General features: G+C 26.8%; 2 protein-coding genes across 3 annotated transcripts in view; one reads left to right on the top strand and one right to left on the bottom strand.

The window, feature by feature from the left end:
* The window catches only part of LOC105257049 (two pore potassium channel protein sup-9), a 79022-nt gene that overhangs the window by 25796 nt on the left and 39220 nt on the right, over nt 1-14006 (top strand). The gene's annotated exons all lie outside the window — the stretch shown is intronic.
* On the bottom strand, nt 10853-11459 carry LOC105257060 (putative OPA3-like protein CG13603). Its single transcript, XM_011267412.1, has 2 exons — nt 11211-11459; nt 10853-11095 (listed from the first exon to the last, which is right to left on the bottom strand). Exons 1-2 carry the CDS (start codon nt 11457-11459, stop codon nt 10853-10855), a joined length of 492 nt encoding a protein of 163 aa, XP_011265714.1.

Below are 14006 nucleotides of genomic sequence, written 5' to 3'. Positions count from 1 at the left end.
TTGAATTTCTTGTATATTGTGGCAATGAACATGTTTGGAAAAGCTTTTATCATAGGCACAGTAGGTCCTGTGAGAGTTCATCATAAATTTTGGCTAATATGAGATATCGCGTACAGTCTAGTTAGTGAAAGCAACAATGTGGAAATTTTTTTGCTGGTTAAAAGCTTTTAGTTGGGACGATAAATTCATTCTGTGTTTTCGCATTCTGTGAATAAAACAACAATTCCTTAATGAATCTCACTTTTGAATTTCTTTTGGCGTCTCGTGATATGCTGATGAAAGAAGCAAAGTTTACGTATAATGAAGCATGAAGATGTACTTTTTCACGATGTGAAAAAGGTCGAATCTCGATAGTATGAACAGACATGAATTCCGGTTATGCAAGATTTTAATTAATGAAGAGGTTGCAACCTAATCATTTGAAATTCTATTCGTAATTATTTTTACAATTAATTGTTTCAACTATATATGGATTAGTTGTTTCAATTATAAATGGATATTGTTGTTAAAACAAATATTTAAACATATGATGAATGAAAACATACATAAAAATCATTCCTTTCTTTTTTTATTTATTTAATTTATAAATTTTATATATTACTTAATAGGGATATTTTTGTTTATATTTTATTTTATCTTTAATTAATCGCGTAGGATGTGCGTAAACCTACACATATAAATAGATTGCAGCGCTAATCTGACAGGCGACTTCAATCTCAAGCGACTCTTATATAATACGCAAAGTTTTAAATATAGATCGCTTTCTATTAAAATATTTTTTGTAGTACATAAAATTAAATTATTTCGCTTTCTTTGAGTATAAACATAGAAAAAATACAGGTAAAAAAAATTTGTTTATTATTGACAAATTATTTCTTTTTGAAGCAATGCGAATTTCTGAATATCAACTTCTGAATTTCCTCTTTAAACTGTGTCGTCTTGGTCAAAATTAGCAATAATATGATCGTTATAAAAACGAATCTGATAGTTTGAAAGTAGAGGTAAAGACAGAACGTGTGTGTGTGTGTGTGTGTCTTACGAATCGTATTGGTTCATAAATTGAAATCATTGACTAAAAATTTTCGTCCCAAAGCACAATCTTCTTCCTGTTTGCCCCTACTGCAGCATCCCTCTTCAACTATTCGCTGCGTTAACTCTCCCCATGTCGAACACTCCCAGTTTGCTCTCGACAATGTCATCCAATCCTCTTCACGCCGGCCACTCCGTTCTCATGCATACAAAAGGAATCCGCGTGGTCGATGCTGCAACTCGTCGTATATAACGGTTTTGACGCACGCGTGGAAAGTATGGATGATGAGAACGACGAGGAATCAAACAAATGAAACTGGTATAACTAGTATTGAGAAAGGGATTGTGCGTTCACAGATGATGTGCAAACAGACGCATTTATTTAGTACTTTAGTTAATTCAGAGGCAAGTTTAGAAGGATCATCGATCATGTAAACGAGAATAATTGTTCGAAATTATTTACTTATTAGAAAATACATTCCTTATTTTTTATATATAACTGTATGTCTCACATATAGTTGCAGTAAAAATAACTGTAAAAATTTTAATTATCACAAGATAATGTTTGTATGTAGAAGAAACAAAAAGTTCATCTTCGTCTATAATATTACTAAATTATAGATAATTTATGAATTATTAATCAGGTTGTTTAAATAATTAGGCTAAATAGAATGACATTGATTATTCGTTTTGCCTTAATTGTACGAATTAATCAGATCTAATCGGCAGGTTCAAAGGATACGGTAGCAAAGCTTTACGCTTTAGAATATAGAATTACATATGATAACAGAATTATCGATTATCGCGTGCTTTATATTTTGTGAACGTAAAGTGAACGCATTTTTCAGTGAAAAACGATAGTACGATGCTCTAGTAAAATAATTTCGCTCTTCAACTATGGTTACAAAGAGATAAAGCGGAAAGACAAACGAACCCGTCGAAGTGTTGATGAAATAAGCAATAAAACGATTGTACGTTCCATTCGAGCGTATCATTGCGAGAGAGAAAGAGAAAGATACGCGAGTTTCCTACTCGCATATGTATGTGGCATAGAAAAAATGTTACCGCAATGAGATCGCAGTAACTGTTATCGTTACTGCGAGAACATACATCTAATCCGGGAGAAGATTCGATCGATTGGATACATTATTCGTGCGAATTTCTTCACGCCGCACTTTTTTTATAGCGACAGTATCATGCATAAACATAGATGCTACGAAGTATGCGAGAGAATAGAAATTGGGAACAGATGTCGATGAATTTTAATGTAATGTGTAATTACGTCATTTAACTGCTCGATAGATCTCTATAATAGTTTTCATATGTGCTGTCATCGAAATGAAGGGGGAGAAAAAGAGCAAGTGAACGAATTTTGCTGATTCTAATAATGATAAAGTAACATAAAATAATTAATTTACATTTACGTGAATTAAAATAATTATGCAAAAGTTTCAGAAAGTATATATTAAGCATTGATTATGATATTCGGTAAATATTTAGAAAATAATTTGTGATAATTAAAATATAAGTAAATATTTGGTTAATGAATATTTTACAGCGTTTGCTTATTAAATGTAATATTTTCTTGTAAAAAGTGAAAGTGGAGTATTCGTTGAAGTTTTTTTAATAAAAAGGCGCGGAGTTATTTTTTTAAATTCGTTGTTAATAACAGTAGAAACATAATGGATGCACAAAAACAACAGAAATAATAATTAATAGAAATAATATTTTGTTGTTGTTAAACAATCTCGAGATATTCTCATGATATAAGAAAGAAACGTATTTGTCGATATTAAAAATTGATCATATGATTGAAGGAATCAATTATTTGCAATTATATAATCAAGTACTAATTTTATACATATATTATATATATTTGTTTTATATTTCATATTCTTTTTCTATATAAATATTTTATGCCATATTCTATTTCTTTCTATTACGATATCAATATTCAGGTAGATTTTTGTCTATCACAATATGATATGATGTAGAATGTAGAGTTTAAACTCATATTTTATATATGGGTTTAATCCGATCTCTTATAATATATCGCCTAAAAATAGTACTGTAAACAGTAGCCTTTAAGGGAACAGCCTTTAAGTGAATAAAATGGTTATGTTAGAAACGCCCACTATTAATGAAATTAAATTGCATCTGTGGTGAAGGAAATACGGTGGGAAACTTATCATTAGTGGTGGTAAAGAGACGGGTAATAATGTGGTTGCAAAATCATTGGCGCAGTCAACACGAGCGACAAATTAATTTTCCTGAATTATGCATGAGCGATTCTTTGCAATCTGGCACACGAGCTTTGACATTGGCAATACCATCACTATCATTATTTGCATGTGCGAATACATCGATTAGAGCGATAATTTTTGTTCAAGCGCAGCGCGATAATTATTTATGAATTGAAATATGACCAAACATATAACATAAAACATATCTGTAATTTCAAACATTGTCAATCTTCCTTGAATTATGTTGGCAGTAAAACATCGTACAAAAAATACAAACGGAAGAATAATATTAGTTGCAAAAAAAGTTTTTCTATAAACTCTTTTTAATTCATTTTTTATATACATATTTTTTATATTTCTATATCTCATTAATAATTAGTAAAATTAAAATAAAAGAATGTTTTTTATTATTGGAATGATATAATCAACAATTTTTCTTAATGAACTATACAAATAATAATTTATCTTAGAGAAATATAAAATAGAAAGTTTTTTTTATAAAAATCTCTCTTTTATGCATGTATTGTATTTTTTAATTATAAAAAATACAATGCATAAAAGAGAGATTTTTAATTTATATTGGCTTTTATAAATAGTAGATTTAATTGTATATGCGATCAGAAATATGATAGCAATCTATAGAACAATATAACAGACAAATACACAACAGTATAACATATAAATATACATGCGAAACACTAAAATTGAATAATGTTTAATAAAAAGTGAAAACGAAGAGAATTTTAATGATACAATACTATCGCACTTTTTTCACTTGCTAGTAAGGTGATATATTTTACTAATTTCCTGTTTATTCTTCGTATTTTACTATGTTTTCGTTATCTCAAAATTGGATAGTATTTTTAATTTAATATTTTTATGACATATTTTAGTAAGTTACAATATATTTTATTTACGTTTAATTTCTCATATAATTTAAAAAATAATTTTCAATATGAGACTAAAAGAATTTATTTATATTAGAGTTTATATATATATATATATATATATATATATATATATATATGTCGTTATATATTTAACTATAATATAATTGATGTGATCCTCTTTTTATTCATAAAGCCGGAATCCTGCCAACTCTGATAAATATTGCATTCAACAACTAATAAAAGAATGATCACAAATGTTCTAATGCACACTACTGTATCATATTTTTCATTTATCATTTAATAATAGCTGTTTGTTACGCGTAAAAGTGATATGAAACATTTCTCAGTGTTCTTGTTTAATATACAATATATATGCATGAAATAAACGAGAAATCATTTTATCAGTATCGAGGTTGATATTTTTAAAGATAATTAAATTAATTACAGAAAAAAATATTATAAAGGAAAAAATGTTTCAAGAGTAAAAAGATAAAATAAGAAAAAATGATTTTATAATAATTTATTATATTTATTATTGCGTGTTTTTTTGCGTTTTATAGCAGTAATTGAATATTAAATATGTGAATATTATATAGATTATAAATAGTATAATTAATATAATTAGATTATAATTTTAATTATAAAAGAAAAAAATATTGCTTTTTGAAAAATATTAATGATTTTGATTCAACTAACTTGTTTTACATTTTTTTTTCGATTTAAAACATAACATGTTTATAAATAAATCTGTTTAATCTTATTGATAGCAAAAAAACATAATTATAAAACATAATTATAAAACATAATTATATTTAGTTTTGATTTCGTAATTGCATAATTTAAATGAGCCGAATTTTTTTGAAGGGTGATTAACTTTACGAATGGCTTGATAACACTTTGACAAAATCTAAAATTATGATACATTTTCCAACGCCGGAAAGGCAAAAGGTCAATGTTCATAAATTCTTTCAGTTATATCCTGTATTATGTTCATTCATGCCCTTTCTTGTTGACTATGTTACAAATTCAACGAATTATTCGGCTAACAAATAACCATACAAATAACCTAATAAATAACCATCTTTTCTTATTCTCATACTTTCATTTCCGCCTTTTTATCCATATTTTAAATTTAGCTAAATGTAGCTGTTTTATTCTCATTTCGTGTTGACAATAAACATATTTTATGTCACATAAATAGAACACAAAATTAGATGAATACGCTAAATGCGATGTTAAAATGAACCTTGAATATCTTTTCTTTTTTTAGTTTTGATTTTATGGAACAATTTTCCTGGGACAAATGTTTAGGACAAATAAAATACAAATAAAGCAATGTAATTTATTATCATTATTAAATATATTATTAAAAATATTGTTAATAATTCAGTTAATATCATGTGTGCTGTATTTGATAAAGAACGCTGCAATTTATTCGGTAAAATATATTTTAAAAAATTATGTAAATGATAAAATACAGTATATTGAAGTATATTGAATATATATTTATTCGAGAGAGGATAATATTTTATAATATGTTTATATGTATATGATATCAAGATATATTTTATATGTGGTTGCATCTATTATAATAATTTAAAAATTTTTTTTATTTTCCTCTTGTAAAGTATTTTTGCTTATCTCTCTTGATTGCTAATGTTCTTTTTTTATTTTTTTTATTCTACTAATTAAGTTTGTATAAGCTTAATATTATTTTTGCACTGCGAATTAATTGAGCCATCTAGTTCTTTAAAAATCGATAATTAAAATTTTCTGCGAATCACAATTGTAATTGTATAATGTAATGATGGAAAAAGGAAGTCATTTTATCATGCAAACACGCATGGTATATTACCGCGGCTCATTATAAATTACATTAACATCATGCTAACGCGATGCTTTTGTAGTTTGAATACTGCTTAGTCCAAGGGCAGTGCCACGATCAAAGGACCGGTTTTGCACTCAATGCTTTTCACCGCACATAAATCTTGCCGTTTGTTCACCCGACCATAGAATGGTACCAGGAAGGTCAAAGGTTAAAATAATCGCCAAGTATTGTTAGTCATCATAATCCGCGTCTTCTTTCCTTTAAATTGAGACAGTTGTAACGTATCATGAACAACTTGAAATGAATTAGAGTTCTATATATTATGTATATTATTAAAAAAATTAGTTACACATACAAATAATACACAATAAATATTATAAATTTTTAAATTTTTATATTTTTTAATTCTCCATTAAAAAATTACTTTTTTTCTTAAAAAAATAATTTCTTAAAAATAACAAAATGTAATCAAGTGATGATTCGAAATATTTTTTCGAGATCAGCTTTTCATATGATTCCTAATTTAAAGAAATATAAAATTTTTAATTTTATGTGTTATTAAATGAACAAGAAAATAGCATTATTAAGATCATTATTTAATACTATTTTTCTTTTAATTTATACTTTTTGATACAAGAAGTATACAATTTTTAATTTTTTTAGCAAATATTAATGAAACATATTAATATAAAATTTTTGCTATTGAAATTCGAAATTCAGTTTAATTATTTAATATATATTAATTATACGTATATATATATGTATGGGTATATGAAATGAAAATTTATATTCTATTATTCATAAATTCAAATCTAAGAAATACGGGATAAAATAAAATCTTTTTATATTATTTTTTTTAAATGGATTAAAAATTATATAAAATATCATTTTAATATAAAAAAGAAGTGTGCTACATATTTCTATATAGAGAGCAGATTAAGTTTCGTCCGCGATGACGTCGGAGAAGAGGCAATTTATTGACCCGAATGGCTTTGGCCTAATTCAAGATGTTCCGCGCAGAAAAAGGAGAAATCGATCTTATTTGAAAATTTGTTGTTAGAACTCGAAAATTAATCGAAGGTTAATAGCCGTCGATCTCTGTAGAGATCACACTCTCTTTAAGAAAAGATAGCTTTGTTGCAAAAAAAGTTATATTACTTCTTATATTGCATAATATATTATATTTCTATCATTAATAGTAACATATTGATATTGATTATGATATTGATATTGATATTGATATTGATTATGATTAATCGTATTGTCTATACGTATCAAGCTGAAAAGATACAAAAATGAAACTTATGATCAAAGAATGTTGTTTCATTATCGAAATAATAACTGTTTAATTATAAACATATCTAAAAATTGAAATTTTTTATAATTTTTAATAAAAATTTAAGATAAAAATGGAAAAGCGAATAATGAAATTGTTGCAGAATTTAATTAAAATAAAAAAAAATATTATATATTTTAAAATCATTTTAATTAATATTTTTATCTAAATTTATTTAACATACACATTATACATTTTAATAATATTTTATTGCTTAAACGATTTTTAATAACAATTAAATATTATTTATTTTCAATTATATTGATTCTGTTATATATAATATTTATAATATTAATACAATCTAGACATAGAATATCAACGCAGATACTGTTAATTCTAGCTTTGACCCAATTTTAGACATCGTTGCTTATTGACCAAAAAAGGGCATTCAAGAATGCCTGGCTGTATATAAACCTGAAAAGGACTTGATTGGTCGACTTACCAATCCCTAAGGGTCTAATCATCAGAACTTAAGCGGAAGCCGTTCTTAAGATCGGATGCGATTAAAGTAAACTAAAAGGAATTATTGTCTCGTGAAAATCAAGTTAACGAAAGCTTTGTAATCCATACTAATTCGACTTTTAGACGAAATAGATTTAATCCTTCTTTATCAGAATCGCTTCTATTTATATTTCACTTGTTTTATAACTTGTGTAATTTTATAAATCATGTTAAGATTTTTATGTAAAGTATATATCTTGTTCCAGTATTGTCTTTTCCATTTATTTGTTGGAAAATTGCATTTAAAATTTGTTGTAAACTGAAAATGATTTTTGTTTTTGTTAAGTCATTGCATGTAGAATGAAGCAATTGGAAAGTTTTTTGTAAAATACTTTTGTGAATTAGGTTGAAAGCATTTGAACATAAATTGGTGGCAAACTGATGTATGTGTCGACGTTGAATTTTATGTTATGTTGTAGAGAAATAACTTATAATATAATTTAATACTTTGAAACTATATTATTGTATTATATGATAGACGTGACAATATATCATAATTTTCTAAAGAAATTTTTGACCGCTTCTTGTTTCTAAACTTTTTGAATTTTAATAGACTAAAATTACAAACTCGCACATTGAAACATAATCATTATAAATAAATGTATATCTACTACATCTAATTTTAATTGCTTTGTAATTACTAAAAAAATTATTTAAATATAAAACCGATATTTTTTGAAATAATTTATACATTAAAAAAAACAAACTTTTATGAAGTAAAATGTGAGTTGTTAAGATGTTAGTTGTCAATTTGAAATGCTTTTTATGCTTCTTACAACGGTTTAGCAAGAGAGATAACAAAAATAATTTTGTAAGAAATTAACGTGACATTTTGATATCTAAAGTAGATAACTGGTCTTATCGCTAAATTCTCACCTTAGGAAGTGTATCAAAGAATTATCTGATTGTGATTCAGCACGTTTGAAATAACTGTAATACTATTTTTCTCCTTGTAAATAAGAAAATAAATGAGAAATTTATTATTTTCTTTATCTTAACATAATTACTTATTCTGTCCAGATAATTATTCAATTTTATAAAAATCATTATCGAGTGGAAATTAATTACAGAATTAATTACTAAGTAATTATTGTAAAATTTTGCCTTAAATTTTATCACGAATTATAGATTAATTTAAAAAATGAGCTTTACATTATGCAAATAATTATATAAAAATATAAATTATGATTATAAAAATTTGAAAAGAGATAAATATACATAAAATAATAAACATGTCTTCTTGTATACATTTTTTGTGATATTTTAAATATTTCATTTAAACAAGATGTCTTGAAGATTTTATTCTATCATATCGGAAATGTGTAGAAGCTACGGGAAAGTATTGTGCGAGCTTATCTCTCAGGGGTCCTGTCAATATTTTTATTCATCGTACACCAATTGAGTACATACACGATGCATCGTCGCTCTCTTGTTACCCGATTTGAAATGGTGTATAAGGCACGAGAAGCCAGTTGCTCGTAAGGGTTTTCTCGGTCGCGATGTCACAGAGACATCAATATCGAGTTTCACGTCTGTTTCAAACCTAATTCGAAATGTTCTCTTGAGTTTCACGAATACTTGGGGGTTTCGGAAATACGATCGCTCCTACGGGTGTCGGTATCTAAAGATTCTTGCGTCGTGCGTGACATGTATTCTGTTTTTTCTAATATTCGATATATGAAGATAAAAAAAAACTTCTGAAAAATCTCTCTAAAGTCGATATTTATAAAAAAGAAGCAATTCTTATTTTATATCGCAAATATTTCTGAAATAATTTTGATAACGAGAATTAAAGAACAATAATTTGATTTTGTTTTGTTATTATTTATGTCAATATATACAAGTATGATACAAATATAATTTTTTTTATTTTCTGTACAAAAGAAAATTATAAATATCTTTCATAAGAATTCGTCACATTTATTTACAATGAATGATACAAATATCTATGAGCCAAATATAATTATATAAAGATATAATTCTTATGTAGAAGTGTAGAAAATTAAAGGGGATGAACATCACGCGCGTTTTTTTTTTCAAATATAGATTCTGTAAACATGTATTCATATTATACTATATGATAATGTTCTGAGAAAAGACTTTTCCATTTCGATCAAGAACTGAATCTGTTGGGGGAGGAAATGTTCCCTCGTGTGCGAAATATTCTTAATTGGAAAAAATATTTTGTCGGAAACTTTCCTCCGCGAATCGTCGTCGGTTATTCTTTTGCTACTTTATGCTACAAATTAAATATTTACGACTTTGCTTGTTTATAGAAAGTTATAAATCTTGCTTTTAATTGGATTTCTGAATAAATTTATGGTTGATTTATTTTCAATGAAGATTTAATTTACGTGATTATTTATAACATCATATTTTCATTATTTAATTTTTATTTTTAATTAATGTATTGAGAAATGTATATTCTCTTATAGTTATAGAATTTCAATTATTCATGTTCATTTCAACTATTACTACGATATGAATACGAAAAAATTAAATGTGTGATAATCTGTTTTTCGCTTGTCGAATCAATTGATTCGTACATTTTCCATACCATCTATCTTTAATGACATTTTTTCCTTCGTCGCTGATTTTGACGCCGAAAGCCTGGATTTCGCTCTTATGCGTAAGCTGTGAAATCCGTCGCAGCGAGTCAGATACAGTGGGACGCGCGCGGAAATAACGTTATGCAAACGAATGCTAATGTTAACCAGAATGTGATGGACAGGCGGTAACGGAAGAATATCCGCGCAAAATTTAAACCGTTCCAGGTTGGCGGAGTCTGCGCTTCATGAGATGCGCGAGCTGCTCGTCAATTTGTGGTTCACCGAGAACGTAACGCGGTCAATTTATTCAGAAAAGGGGATTATATCGGTGAAGGAAGATAATTCTTTCCCTGATTGTGACTCGTGTCGGAAACGCGATAATTTAACAAGGTAACACATGGATATGTGCTTTAATATTTTTTCATAACTGAGATTTTTTTACAATTCTTTGTGCGTTTCAAATCAAACGAGGCATTTTATTCGTCTTTTTCCGGATCGTACGGTAACGTACATCCGACTTGTCTCGAATACTCCACGATGATATCTTTGAGCCGTTTCGTTAGGATCACTTGATCTTCGACTCGCCGCATCAGCTGATTCTTTTCTACTTCTAAATCCTTGAATTCTTGAATTCTTAGCTGCTCAACGATGCGCGATCTTTCTACAGCTTTACGTGTCTCGTATATGACTACTCCCCACAAAAGCCCAAAGACTAATATCTTAAAAATTGAGTTTAATATCTGAGTTTTATTTCGCGAAAAATGTTAACAAATTAATTATAAAATTAATGTGTGTGTGTGTAACGCGCAAAACTTTCATGATTGTTATTATTACCTCGATTAATAATTTCGCTCCTAGCTCCATCGTGCGAATGTCATCAACACGCTTTTTTTTTGCTGAAATTCTTTGCAATACTACCTTGTCTTCGTACCAATAATATAAATGTCCCAGTTTAATTAGGACATATTTTTTTAAGAACGGTTGTTTCTTCACGTGCTTCACTATAAACTTTGACAATGGTTTCGTGATTTGTTTTAGGAGCTGTCCAATAAGATTCGCGCCAGGAAATTTTTGTATTACCATTGTATTACCATAAATATCTTACGTGTGTGCTCTCGAAGGAAAATAATTTAACGAAATTTGTTTTTATATACTATTGATGAATAATGAATTTCGTGTCGAATAATTATTATTAAGGGGAGAAAATGCTGATTCATCTCATTTACATGTTGACGTAAAACAGATTGAAACTGGGGTTAAGTTGGCCGTTTTCATATTATATGAAGATTTCAGCTCTTGACATTTATTCGTTTGTTGTCATAATTAAAGCTTTTAATTTAACCTTAATACTTTTAAAATCTATCTTTATTTTCTATTTTTATCGCCAGATTTCACTTCAATTTTATTTAATCCTGTTTTATCATTTAAATCCGTAAGGATTAATTTACATAATTTTTTTAATTAATGCATTAAAATGTGTTATCTATATTTCGATTTAAAACAAATTTGTCAATCTTTGAGTAGTCATAAGATGAATAATGCGCTTTGATTACAGAATGAATTCCAATGATATAGAGTACATGTAACTATGATATAATAGAATATACATAATATATTTTTTTAGAGCAAAACGCACAGCATAAACGCAGTTTCACTCAAGTATGCATACATGCGTGTGTTTCGTGTTCATTTATATCCAAAATCATGAAAAGAGTAACAGGTAAATATTTTTGAAATTTGAAAGATTATATATTGCGAATTTCTATACTTCATATGAAGATTTAAAAATATTATAATATTATTATACCTTCCATATAGATCAAATAATTAAACGGATTATCCCATATATATAAATATATATATATATATATATATATATATATATATATATACATATATATCAAAAAATTAAAGCTAACTTAGTTGAGTAATTTGCAATTGTAGCAAGTATCACTTCCGAATTTGAAAATGCCCGTACAACTCTTTTGAAAATTTTCATCAAAATGAAATATTATATTATTCTATTAATATGCAAATGTTTGTGCTCTGTTTAAATAACAGAGGAATATGAATATTAGGTTCATCATATTAATCATTTAAATCGCTTATAATTATGTAAAATACAATATAATAATAAAAAAATTATTTAATTATTTTATAAAAAATAAAATAAATTATTTTATAAAAAAATCTTTTTTATCATTATCACTTTAATAAACACGTGAATTAGATTTAGATATGTATATATTTAGAAGATATGTTTATATTCTCAGGCAGAATTTATTAAAATGCAGGATATATTATTTTTCATATCTCTACAAGATTTTATTGTCATTTACTTTTTTCTATCAAATGCAATTTTAGATTTGTAACATTACATGTTTATTTATACACTGAAATAATTAAAAGTTAGAGACAAAAAAAATTTACTTGTTTTTAAATCGAAAATCTGTGTGTTAAAATAATATTTCTTCCTTTTTTTAAAATAGCCTTTAAAATGGTCTTTTCCGTATGTTTCTTTTATATATATCTCGATATTATCTATTAAATTTACTATCAAATTTTAAATGACATAGTTGAGGCGTATAAAGTTCATCCTTTGTCAGAGATCCACTAGATTGATGCGAACCGCATATAATATCATGAAAAAATTTTTTTCTCGTCTCTTCTATATACCCTCTATAAATCTCTTTTATATAAGATATGCTTTTGCAATATTATGAATAATATTTGATGGAATTTTTAAAAATTAATAAATATGTATTTCCATTATCAATTAATTATAATAATAAAATTTAATTATAAGTTTAATATAATAATTTTGTTGCTTATTAAAATTAAAATATGATAGCAAAAACAAAAAAATAAATAAATTACTACAAAAAATTATATTCTGTGAATATTTTAATTCAAATACAATTTTTCTTACTTAATATGCATTTAATTATATGAAACAAGTATATTAAATACAGACAGGTGTAATGTAAAATGTGTACGTACTCGTATAAATCAATACATTAGTGCAGTGAAAAATATTCTATTCTTAAATTTCTCGATATTTTATTATTTTATATGTACAACAATGCCATTTATCTTCAAATTAAAAAAAATTAGGAAATATAACTATATAATATATGTTTCACTCGATGTGTTATCTTGCTTTTATAAGTTTTACAGTTCAAATTTCATTTTACAAATATTTTCAACCATATGATATACACAAAATTGAGATATATATTTCTTTGATAAGATCAAATAGATTTATTGACACACACACACACACACTATTACATATAATATTTTAAGTAGATAATACCTGGATGAAAATCTTTTCTCAGTTAGATTTAGGGGATTTTTCGGTTCCATATTTGGGAAATAAAATGTCTATTTTATCCTTGAGACGATATTCTTGATATGGATCAGCCTTTCGGGACAAATCTCGATTTTGACACTCGGCTTATTCTCCAACAGACGATCTCGAGCCTCTCTCGAGTCGGCTGACTCGATGCACGATTTGATAGTCCTCTCGGCCGCCCCTTGGGGTGTCCTTTCACTTTTACCCCGCGATCGATCCGACCTACGCCCCTATGCACGGCTATTTGCGGGGCCCGCGTGCGGGACGGAAAAGAA

This window comes from Camponotus floridanus, unplaced genomic scaffold (assembly GCF_003227725.1).
Source record: "Camponotus floridanus strain SB8 unplaced genomic scaffold, Cflo_v7.5 scaffold26, whole genome shotgun sequence".
Lineage (NCBI taxonomy): Eukaryota > Metazoa > Arthropoda > Insecta > Hymenoptera > Formicidae > Camponotus > Camponotus floridanus.
Note: the sequence above shows the minus strand (reverse complement) of the source record. Positions and strands in the feature narration are given on the sequence as shown.